Source organism: Archocentrus centrarchus, chromosome 12 (assembly GCF_007364275.1).
Source record: "Archocentrus centrarchus isolate MPI-CPG fArcCen1 chromosome 12, fArcCen1, whole genome shotgun sequence".
NCBI classification, from domain to species: domain Eukaryota; kingdom Metazoa; phylum Chordata; class Actinopteri; order Cichliformes; family Cichlidae; genus Archocentrus; species Archocentrus centrarchus.
The window spans coordinates 18052686-18065329 of record NC_044357.1 but is presented as its reverse complement, the minus strand read 5'-3'; the positions used below and the strand labels follow the sequence as shown (position 1 = coordinate 18065329).

The window sequence follows — 12644 nt, the reverse complement described above, 5'->3', positions numbered from 1 at the left end:
GAGACAGTTAGCTGATTGCTGATTAACTAATTAATAAAAAAAAATTAAAATATGCAGCCTTGCCCGTGTGGTATATGCAGCTTCTGGATCATCTTCTAGGACTCGGGACAGACCAAAATCAGACACTTTACACACAAGGTTACTGTTGACCAGGATATTACGAGCCGCTAGATCACGGTGGACATAGCCCATGTCAGACAGGTATCTGCATTTGTCAACACAAAGGAAAGAAGGATTAAACACTGCATATTAATGTGTTCAATAACACAATGTGCTTCCTGGGATTATGTGTACCTCATGCCAGATGCGATGCCACGCAGCATACCAACCAGCTGGATTACAGTAAACTGGCCATCATTTTTCTATGCAGAAAGAAGCGACAAATGGAGAAAGACATTCTTAATGATTTGTTTTGTTATCTTTATATAGACTAAATATAGTAGGAATAAATATAGTCTATAAGGATGACAAAAAAGACAGAAGAAACAATTTTAAGTGAGAACAGTTTCCAGGAAATCATTCATACAGAAATTAGTCCTGTAGAATAGCTAGTGTTGTGTTTTTCTCTAGTGTCTGCATAGTGTAATTCTATATATGCACCAATGATTAATAATAATTGAAAAAAAAAAATGCAGAACCATCTGGCTAAATATGCACACCTTTTTCAGAAAGCCCAGGAGAATGACATGTAGCAAATGGTACTCAGGCATGACATGAAATGGGGATTCACTGTTCAGGGCTTACGTATCCAGGTTGTATTGACTCTTACCACCGAACTGCTGGGCAACCCTGTATATGTTGTGTTGGTTTTAAGGTGTGCAGGCCTGCAGACCTGGTGTGGTTATAAGAAAATATAAAGAAAGAACTGGAAGAGACAACTTTTCAAGTTCTCCTTCTTAGCTTTTCTCAATGGCTGCTGGTGCCACTGTTGCAAAAACTGGGATTGCTTTCTGTTTTTTCTCAGAGCCTAACAGCTACCAACAACACGGGTTGTGGATGGTGGAGCAGGAGGAAAGATTAAAAGAAAAAGTGTGACTTTGTTTATTCATTCAGTCTATAATAGAAACATGAAAGCTGAAATACATTTTCCAGTGTTAGTTGGGCTGTTGTTATTTTATGTATTCATATAAAATAAAACAGCATAGGAAAGACACCTAAAGGTTGCCGTTTAGCAGCCACACCACCACTGATCACCACAAATTTGATTAGTCTAATGTGTAGCCAAGTCAGCAAGACAAGTCAGCTTGTCTAGCTTTAACTGTCTAGTTTTATGTGAGAATTATGGAGCATATACTCATGCACTTTAAATTATACAAATATACATTTGTAAGTATAGCTCTGGTGATGGCCATTTCCTCCTTTGTGTGTCAGTGATGGTCATTCAATCAACTGTGCACCTCAAGTCATACCTTCTACTCTATGAGCTGACCTAAAGCATTAATAATTTGACTAATCCTGCCCAGAGTTCAGTGTCACCCTGCTGCCCTGAATCACATCATGTTTTATGAAATTACTGTCTCCTGCACAGACACGTGTCTCCCCAAGCAATTCATCTTTCCCCTTCCTCACTGCAAGACCCAGCTTAACCTTTCTGTTCCTCTTCTAATCTGAATAGAAGAATGATACTGTTTTGGTTGTTCCAAATGCAAGAAAAATGAAGCAGATTTTGCCAAACAAAGAATTAATTCAAGCAACAGCGCTGACTGACCATCATTTTGCACCAGCATGCCTGACCGGCATGACTGATTTTCATTTTGCAGATCAGAGTTTGCATCCTGTCACAAACCAACAATAATCAAAATCATAAACACAATCTGTTCTTAACCTCAAGTTAAGTTAAGCTAAAGTATATAAATTACCCTCAATAATGAGGGTAATTCTGAAAACAGGGCTACAGTGTCTACTTTTTATCTCCTATAGAAGATGCTTTCATCAGAGTTCCTCTTAGTTTTCTCCCAATGACAGCTCTCATTGTTAGTTTAAGCTTCTGCTCCCTCCAATCCAAATGTAAACTATCAACATTCCCCTCATCCACACTTCACATTTTGACAGCAGACAAGCAGCTCAGAATTTCAACAAATACTTTTTTTTTCCATCCACCTGCAGCAGAACATCCCACTTACATGTGAAATGAGATGTTAAGCCAAAGATGTGAGTTAGCAGCCTCATAGTGCATTGTCCATAGCTGTGACAGCTAATCCAGGACCCAGTCCAGCCCCTGGTTTTCGAATAGCTGTGTCATTTATACCGGCCTCAGTACCCCAGCCATCCATGTAATTACTTCCAAGGGTTTTCTGTGCTGCACTGTCTGCTGGTGGCCCATCTTCTCTGCTTCCATTTTGCCATTCAGGTTTATTCCCCATGACACACAGGACAGTCATATCAGCAGTTTTCACTCACCACAGCCCCACAACACACACTTATCTGTATTTCGTCTCACAGCATCCCCCTTTTCCACACAGTCAGAATGAGCTCATTCTCTTCAGATGAGGTTTCTGATTGTTCCTGTCTACAGTGCCTTTCAAGCAAACCTACACCTCAAAGCAAGAGCATTTTACTCCCGTTTTTCCTCAAATCTTATTTTAAATAGACCTTAGCCATCTTTCCACTGTAGTGCTGAATCTGGATTGAATCTTATTTCTTTCATCTCTTCATTAACAAGAGTCTTGAAGAAATTTACTATTTTCTCATGCAGGGATTAGACTTGTCCGCCACCTGAGTATTTGACTGTTAAGTGCCCTGAAGTGGGATTGTTTATTTCAGACATTTGCCAGCCTGCCTCTTCATTAAAATCCACATTCTACCCTCAGTGAAGGAAGCACTTTCATCCACGCAGGAAAGACATTATTCCAATTCTGACAGCTTAGGTGACTTTATATATTCTGGTGAAGTGATCTGTGTCACAGTCAAGGTGAGGGAACATTTCAGTATTTAAATGTGCCTTAAATCAGCACCATGAATATGCACTCTACAGAATCTCTTATTATTCACTACTGTTTAGGGTATCGCTACATTTTATCTTCCTTAGTAGGAAATATTACTCTCATAACCTGAACACACAACTAAGTACTTCTGTTTTCTGCTTAAAAGCTGTTACAAAACCTGCTTTGAATGCACCACTGTCAGCCCAATGTGGCATAATCCGCAAGTAGTGTCTCTGCACCACTGTCTGTTTCCAACATCTTTCAGTCCATTGATACAATTCAGACAACACTGAAATCAAGCTGAGTTAATTTAACTCAGTTAATAAAACTGTCAGATGATTTTGGAGAATCAGAGGTGGTTTGTACTTGTGTGCTCTCTCTTCCTCCTCTGTGTCATCCTTGTTACCTCAGACCCTTCTCCTATATAGCCTTGTCACTTCCTGTCCTACCTTGAGAAAGGTGTCCAATGATCCATTCTCCATGTACTCTGTGATGATCATCACTGGCTTGCCTGAGAAGCAAATTATAAAAAAAAAAAAATACACTTCATTGAAAAATCAACAAAATGATGTATGCTAACAAGCAAAGATTCTGAAATCATAGCTTTAATATTAGTAAATGTTTTTAACCCCATATCTACAGTAGATCAGAATAGAGCAATTAAGTCTAACTCCATTGCACGGTGCAGAACTTTGCCAACAACTTTGCTTAAAAATGACTCATTACTATTTCTTATGGTCTCTAAATGGGCCATGGTCAGTGCAATCTTGCCAAAATTCAAGTTGAGATGCAAACTGTTCTTCACATAAGACTCTGAAAAATGAGAACCACCCATAACAGCAATTCAACAGCTAGATTAACACCTCTTTACACAAAGCAAAAAAATAAATATGATAATCTTTCATAAAGCAGATTATGGGGTTAAAATTAATTTGTTAGCTTAGATAATATAATATAGTTAATAAAATATGACCAAAAAATATGGCAAGGAAACCTCTTCTGAACTTGTTAACCTGTTGGACTGATGAAATATAATTAGGTCAAGTTTAAAATGACATGGCAATGCTTTACCCTACACTGAACAACTGCTGTGAGCTTTACCTACAGTGCAACATGCAATATGTACTAGATCCTACAAGACGTAGTTTCACACCAAACACAGTGTGTTAAATATGAATAGGGATATACGTGCTGATGACTCACTCTTGGTAACCACACCCTCTAGACGGATGATATTTGGGTGGTTAAACTGGCCCATGATTGATGCCTCCCAAAGAAAGTCACGTCTCTGCTGCTCTGTGTAGCCTGCTTTCAAGGTTTTAATGGCAACCTGGATCTCTCTTTTCCCTGGCAGCCTTAGCGGTCCACTGCACACTTCTCCAAATTCCCCTGAGGAAAAAAAAAAGGTAGACCTTAAATGTGGCATCAACATTTCAGCTAAACCTGACTTGCAAAAAAAAATATGAAATGGCAAATTATTCTTGACTAGATAGCTTTACTTTAAGTAAACCTGAAAGTCTGTGATGTGCATATGTTGTTCAAGTTAGCTTTGCCCTACACACTTTGTTCCTACAGGCTGTATTCTTTACTTTATGGGATCAATCTTAAAATACAGTGTTTCACTTCTGTATAGCCAAAGCACTCGAAGCTAATACATTTTGTAAGTCAACATTTTTGACAGTGCAAATGTTTATGGCTGTGTGAACTGTCATTTTTAGCACACTGTTAACTGACAGTATAAGCATGTGTATGTATACACAAGGAAACTTATGCAATTATGAATGTGACAGGTTTATGAAGGTTGTAGAAAGTATGACACACTGCCGTAGCGGTAATGAAAAAATGGTTAAATTCTACACAACAACACAGAATTAGGCTTGAGTCATTATGTTATTACACCACTCTGTGTGTTTTAATAAGGTATTTTTGACATTAAGCTGTTTCAGGACACTGACTAAACAGGTTTACTTTAGTGGTTCAGAATTAAGGATAATATATTCTGGGATTTATTTTTCTATCCAGCCTCAAACTGATGCTTCAAATAAGAAACAGTGGATCACGCACGCACGCACACACACACACACACACACACACACACACACACACACACACACACACACACACACACACGCACAGTAGTTTTTACCCACCAGCACCAATGATCCTTTCAATGGAGATGTATGAGACATCAATCTCCTGGGCAAATTCATGCACTGCCTGGTTTGGATCTTCATAGGTGAGAGGATCAATATATGTACGTACCCCTGGGAATTTTACTGCAGAAGCACACATATGGCAACATAGCCATTTAGGTACAATAAAGCATACATCTACATCAACAAAACTACCCATAATAATTAATCCCAAAAGAAAACATCTTTTTAACCATCCCTTCAATTTGGTGTATAGATAATAAACACAAATGTTAAACATTTAATGTCATCGCCCAAACAATATGATAATATCCCACGTATATTGGCACATGGTATTATTTTCTTGATTACTCTGGAGCTGATGTACCAGTCACAGTTGGCTTTGAATCCAACAGATGGATAGAGGGTATGTTGCCAAAACTGTGGACAAATATATTAAGCTGTCACAGCCTATAAGTCATCATAGCTTTATGTGTTGTCTGCCAACTATATGTGTTCTGGTAGCTATGGGCAGGGTTTGTGGCTATGCCATTCAATGAATAGCTACTGTATCAAAACATTGTCAACTTCATTTATAGTACACATGCCAAGGGAGCTGAACAAAGTCACACAGACATGACCGCTGTGTGAACTCTGTACTGTACATGTACTGTAAACTTTGGATGAACTTAAGCCCACATACAAACACATATACAGAATGAGTGTGGGCTTTAACTTACTGTGACCATTGTGGAAGTGCATCTTTTCCTCTTCAGGATCCTGCTTTGCTTTGCTGTAGCCACACCGCCTGAGGAAGAAGTGATCCAAACACATTAATGTCAATGTCACGTCAAAGTAATGTTAAATACACACATGTAAGGACATTGACTAAGCATCGTTGTCAAATTACACTTGGCTCAATGACAGACACACTAAAAAAATCTGTGGGCATATTTCGCGAAAAAGGATATTTATTTTCAAATAATTCAATTATTAGAACATTTAAGGTAGGCTGAACAAATTCCTGCATTAACACAGATTCATAAATGGACACACAAAAGAAATTATTCCTGCAGTTTCAGCTCAAAGTGGTATCATTTAGCAACCATTTCACATCACTTTCCAAATATGTATTTTCATTTTCCAGTACAAAGCACAAAAAAAGAGAAAAGAATATTATTTGAAAAAAGAATCACACTGAATGGCCCACACAAAGAAAGAGCAAACCCTGTCCCCCTATGAATCTAAGTGCAAAATAAGCTTTATATTTTCTCACTGGATCTGCTAACCCATCTTTCAGGGTGTTGCTGAAAATGCAGAAAAGATGTCAGCAAAGGACTGCAGTTTTCACGTAATATCAATAACCAAGAAAGCCCTTCTCGACACATCAACTCTGACTTTTGCTACACACAAAAAGAGGTCTGTCACTTTTCATGAAAGGCCAGATTCAAAATAGAATTTTTGAAGCCAAAGCCTCATGTTTTTGTTTATATTATATCCTTTTCCATTATGTCTGTGTAATCCTGATGGATAAAACTAGTATTCATTTGCACGTTTGGGTGTTTGCGCTTAAAACACTTCTATGTGTCAATATTTTTACAACTGGCATCAGAGATAATCACAGATAACCCAGATTAAACAAATGGAATGATTTTAAAGTTGATCCTGTATGTAAACACAAAAACACACCACGCAATAAACAGTCAGAGTATCTAATTAAAATGCCCCCAATGTAAATTTACTTTAATTATTTGTCAAACTAGAGATGAGCAAATATTTCCAACAGTAGAATTTTTCCTATCTTTTAGTTCTTGAAGACAGATGCACACAATAACACGCAAACACACACACAGAGGGGTCACATCCAAGTCTTTCCCATCAGAACTCTCTGTAGGGCAACCAGGCTTGGCTGGAGGGGTTTGTATGGGCAGCTGGAGCGGGTTGACTGTGTGTGTGTGCGTCTGTGTGCGTGTGTATTTTGTGTGTCTGCCTGGAGGGTGTTTAGTTTGCTGGATTTGTTGAGTCAAGGGGTTTGATCATGCCCTCCAACTTTATGCATGTGTTCATGAGTGAGTGTGTGTGTGTGTGCATGTGTGTTAACCCATGCATACACCAATGCGTATGGGCCAGGGTCTACACATGTGTTCTGTGCATGCGTGTGTAGTCTGGAGAGTCATGTATGAGCGGGTGTGTGGGGGATGCACTGGTGAGAGGGGGCTGTGGTGCTTGTGCCCTAAATCCATCACTGGAAAATTTGGCATTATTCCATCTCTCCTCCCCCACACACAAAACCCCGGAATGATCCTCAATCCTCATCCCTGTTCGGCTAAACCAGAAATCACCTCTGTATCTTTCTGACTTGCATCTGAATCCTTTAACATCACTAGTGAATTAAATTTATGTTCAAAATGAAATAAACTGTTTAAAATTGTACATTTACCAAACCCTGTGATAAAATGTGAGCAGAATTAAAAAAAAAAAGAAATCCATGGATAGATTGATGTCATTTCATTTTTAGAACACATTAAAATATAGTAGAGATTCTGAAATTGAAGAAACAGGGGAATATAAGAGTTCTGATGATTTTTGCTCTAGCTTTGACTATTCTCTACTGTATATTATCATTGTGTCTGCATGTGTATCATTGTTGTGTCTGCAATTTTGTATTTGCATGTGGAGAAGGTTCTTTTTCACAATTATAAGATTTACTGACTTTATTGATGAAGCAAAGGTCATATGAACATGGGAGCAGGCAAATATGAGAGATGTAGACTGAAAAATGGTAAATACTGATGAGCAAGGTTGCGCTACCAGATGTGAGGAAAATTGACTCATATGAATCCAGCCTGCAGTTATAACCTAAAAAGCGACCCTTAATCCTGACCTATCACAAAAGTCTGACTTCAAGCTATGTGTCTAATCCCATAATGCTGCTCAACCACAGAGAAATATCTGGGACAGAAATTAGATTTGAAATTTGCAATTTCTGTTAGTCAGCAAAAGGTCAAAGATGGATGAAGTGATGATGGAACATTATTAAGCTACAATATTATACACAAACAGAGAAAATGATACAAAAAAAACAAAAAAGTAAAGAGCTATGACCTTATTTTGAAAGACTTTTTATTTCCTCTTTCATTGAGCACTTCAGGTTATTAAACTTCACTTTCATAGTCCAGTAACAACATATTTAACCTGACCATGAAAGGAGTGATGCAGCATCCACGCATCAACACCTTCTATTAACTCACATCATACAATCAATGTCAAGTGTGACAGCTCACGCTCCCTCTATTTGCTTACTGCTGGTCCAGTAATTCTTCTTCCTCCATCTAGAGGTCGCCACAGCGGATCATCTGCCTTCATTTCACTATGTCCGTTGCATCCTCCTGTGTCACACGAACCCTCTGCATGTCCTCCTTCACTATATTCATAAACCTTCTCTGTGGTCTTCCTCTGTTTCTCCCGCCCGGCACGTCCATATTCAACATCCTTTGCTCAGTATATCCATTATCTTTCTTCTGCACATGTCCAAACCATTTCAGCCTTACTTCTCTAACTTTGTCTCCAAACCACTCAACCTGAGCTGTGCCTTTGATATACTCATTTCTAATCCTGTCTCTCCTGGTTATTCCCAAAAAAATGAATTTAATTTAATATTTCCAGTAACTAAGTTGTTTTGTATCCCTTTAGCTTTGGATAGTCATCTGCATGTGTGGTCATACACATGGACTTGCATGTGCGTACAGTTTAAAAAATACATTGTATTTTGAGTTTGCATTTATTTTCTGCAGGTATCTATTTATGCCTTACCGTCCGCTGAGCAGGAATCCAGCAACAACTGCCAGCAGGACCAGAGCCAGCGTGATGGCCACCGCTACTATCGAAGCTTGAGCACGCTCACTAGTAGCAGTTACTGCCAAAGAAAAGACATGGGATTACACACAGCACACACACACAAAACCACACCTGGCATCTGTTGTTGATACAGCCCCAAAACACAGGTGGGAGTTGTGTACAAGTTAAACTTTATTGTATTGCCATTCTCTCTTTCTCTTTGGTGTACTCACAGTAAGGGCTGGTCTGGAATTCAAAGCGTCGGCTAAATGCACCATAGCCTGCTGAGGTCCTGGCTCGTACCTGTAATGCATCATATCATTTATACGCTATACTTGACTTTAATTTACTTGGAATTGCTTGAACTTAGCCAGTACTGAAGCACGTTTTGTCATTCTTGCATATTTAAATATTCTTTCTTCCCTTTTGTCATGTCTGTTCTATTATCAGTCCCTTAATTTTTCAGACTCATTTCTGACCTGGAAGATGTACGCTGAAGAGGGCTTCAGGCCTTCCACCACCATTTCAGTGTCCTTGGATTTTATTATGGTGTAACTGGAGTCCTGTTCCTTTAGTTGAAGAAAGAGTTAGTTAGTCTAATTTATTTATGTGTTCTAACATTTTTGTGGCCACAGAGGTTATTTTTTTTTACCAATTTTCATACACGTGCCTCTTCTGTGAATGCATTTAGATTATTGCCTATTCCTCTGCACATTACTACGCTCAACCTACCTGTGGTATATGCAAGCATGAGTGTGTCTAAATGCCTGTGTGTAAGGATCACTTTTCCAACTGTAACCACATCAGGTTTTAACACAGCTAAATGCCCCCTCCATTAGTCAGAGGCCATTAGCTAACCACTGACCACAAACCCTGCCCTGCTCTCCAATATACCTTTATTGTGACCTTAGAAAAGAAGACATCAGAGGATTACAAAGAGAAAAAAGGAAGGGCACAGGAACAATGATCTGTGTAGAAGCATCAAATTGCTGTCCCTACTTAAGTCCAACTTAACAAAAAAGAAAAAAAGAAAGGCTATTATGCTGCTACAGACTTCTGAAGTAAAGGTTTTCTCAATGGACCTGGCTTAAAACGCACCTTCAGTAAGAAACACACATCTGTAGATACGTGTTATACAGGGCAAAAGGGAAGTGCTACTAGAGGTTGTTTATGCATTACTAATTTCTCAAATGCATGTAAATAGATATTTTCAGCAGTCTCAAAACAAAGTCCACTTTCAGCCAGGTAGCTTTGTTCACTTAGTACTAAGAATATGGTGTATGGCTCTGTATTTATCAGAGAAAATACATTTATATTATGTATATGTGAGAGTTTATCTTTCTGGACTGAGGTGAACATGACGCATACTGTATAATTAGAACAACCTTTAAAAAGCCTTTTAAGCTTGACACAAAGTCACATTTTCAGTTGCGTAGTACATTTAATTTCATAGCACATGTTCAAAACTACATATACACTAAAGACACTAAACTGGCACAAGGGTGCTTCTAAAGGTAATACTTCTACTGTACTGTATGTTATGAGCTTCAGAAAAGAACTGGGAAAACACAGCTGGCCCAACGGCAGTAGACAAAGGTACACAGCTTTGTAAAAGGAGAGGAGAAAAAAAAGCTTTTTTTTTAAAACATATGTTTTTTTTTTTTCTTACCTTCTCAAAATACTTGATCTCGTACTCTAGGATGATGCCGTTGGGACGATCAGGCTCTGCCCAAGAAAGGGCAATGCTGCTCTTCCCTGTATGACCTTTCCTCACCACACTCACTGGGGACGGAGCTGCAGAAATGAAGATATAAAGAAAATGGTACGGTTTGAAGCACCAGCATAAATAGCAAAATCCAGCAGTTAAATATGATGCAACCCAGTGCACATCTTATTGCATTTCAGTATTTAACATTATTAAAATTCAAAAACACTGACATAACATTTTAATGAACAGTGACACAAAGGCACAAGATAAAGTGAGCTAATGTTGTAAAATCTGTTGGATACCATCAGCATTCCTAAAATATCCTCCTTTGGATGACACCTCATCCTTTGATGTTTACATGCACATAACTAATTTTCATGCTTGCTGTGATAGCTGTCATGAAAAATTTAACTGTAGATTAAACTTTAAAATAACTAAATAACAAAAAAACTACAGAGGATTTTAAAGATGGTGATGAGTAAGCGGTTTTCCATATAACAACTTACACATTAATGCACATCTATCTTTGCTGTCTTGTTATTTTCTCCAAGAAAATGATATATTTTTTTTTTCTTATTTATGGAGTTTCATGTTTGGAATTTAGGTTGTTTGCCCTTGCCCATAGAGCTTCAGCTCAAATAGTGATATTATTTTTGGTTCCCAAGCAGCTCTCCCTCAGAAGCATGTATGCAATTTGGCAACAAGGTGCACCTGTGTCTAATTAAACCATCCCTTTATATCTTGCTGCTGAGCATGTGCTGCCAGAGAAGTGTATGGATTCGACTGTATAACGCTTCACATTTGGCTTTGAGCGCTGTGCACCAAATTTGGCACACTCCAAAGGTTACAACACTGTAAAACTGCTCTAATGTAGCATCAACACAAGTGACAAAACAACTTTACAGATTTGTCACTTTCATGCAGACTCAAAGGCATTTGTGTATTTTTTTTTCCATCTTTGGCTCTTGCTTACATTTTCATTTATGTTTTTTCTTTATTATTCTTTCATTTATCCTTTCAGTTTTGAAGTGAGCTTTGTTCTGCGAGTTTGCATCAATCGTGAAGCCATCCTGTTGTAACCTGAACTATTGGTTCATCTCTCAGAGGGACAATTGGGGAGTCTCTGACACATAAAGAGCTTTTAACTAGGCAAAATGCTCCCTCAGGCAACATCCTTATAGCCTGTGCGTGTGTGAATGTGGATGCGTGTGGATGTGCATGTGTGGCTACTGCAAATTCTAAACACCGTTTAGGTTTCAATAGCCTCAGCAGAAGTCCACAGAGAATAAATCATCGCTACAAACACAGTAACCGTATCCTGAGTGGATGGTTGCACAGAAGTGTTATCTGCAATATCTTAAAAGCCTGAAACCAGAGACCGAAACACACACGCACACACACACATACACACACACACACACACTCAATGCTTAAATGGTATAAAAGCTGGATTCAATGATGAGAGAGAGGGTTTATTTTCCCAGCAGCTTTATGGGTAACAATACACCAAAATCTAAGTTTACACCCTCCAAAAATGGATGCATTTTTCCATTCTATATTTAATCAAAAGTTTTGAATAGCGGGTGTAGAGATGGCACAGCCCTTTGCACAGGCTTATGATTTTTTGGGGTTATATAAATAATACTTAAGTGATATTTCATATGAAAAAAATGTCTGAATTTGAAGTAGGGATGCAGTTATTTTTTTTTTGGTCTCAAAATTAATGTCTTCAAACATTTTATACAAAAAAACAATAAAAACATTATAAAACTTAAGTTCATGCCTTTAAATTGTTTATTTTGTCAAAAAATTACCCGAATCATAATTCTTAAAAAAATGATTTCTGTTGATTGATACCAACTAAAACTTTTAACATATTCCTGAAAACTATAGCCATTGCTGTTTTAGTTAGTTAGAAAATTACAGCTAACAATACATGCAAGTCCTATTCACACGGAGCTGTTTCTTCATTTCATGCCAAGTCTGATTACATCTGAAGCATGCCTAAAAACATGAAACGTTGATCAGAGGCGAACACAGTGA

At 38.2% G+C, this 12644-nt stretch overlaps 1 protein-coding gene across 5 annotated transcripts in view; it reads right to left on the bottom strand.

Moving 5' to 3' along the window:
* The window catches only part of epha5 (EPH receptor A5), a 57263-nt gene that overhangs the window by 8534 nt on the left and 36085 nt on the right, over window positions 1-12644 (bottom strand). For all 5 annotated transcript variants that reach the window (XM_030742109.1, XM_030742108.1, XM_030742110.1 and 2 more), the window contains 10 exons: window positions 10563-10687; window positions 9373-9462; window positions 9127-9196; window positions 8870-8972; window positions 5797-5864; window positions 5075-5200; window positions 4128-4313; window positions 3374-3435; window positions 295-362; window positions 64-205 (listed from right to left, as the gene is read on the bottom strand). In XM_030742109.1, coding sequence (XP_030597969.1) covers window positions 64-205; window positions 295-362; window positions 3374-3435; window positions 4128-4313; window positions 5075-5200; window positions 5797-5864; window positions 8870-8972; window positions 9127-9196; window positions 9373-9462; window positions 10563-10687 — 1040 coding nt within the window. The remainder of the gene's footprint in view (window positions 1-63; window positions 206-294; window positions 363-3373; window positions 3436-4127; window positions 4314-5074; window positions 5201-5796; window positions 5865-8869; window positions 8973-9126; window positions 9197-9372; window positions 9463-10562; window positions 10688-12644) is intronic.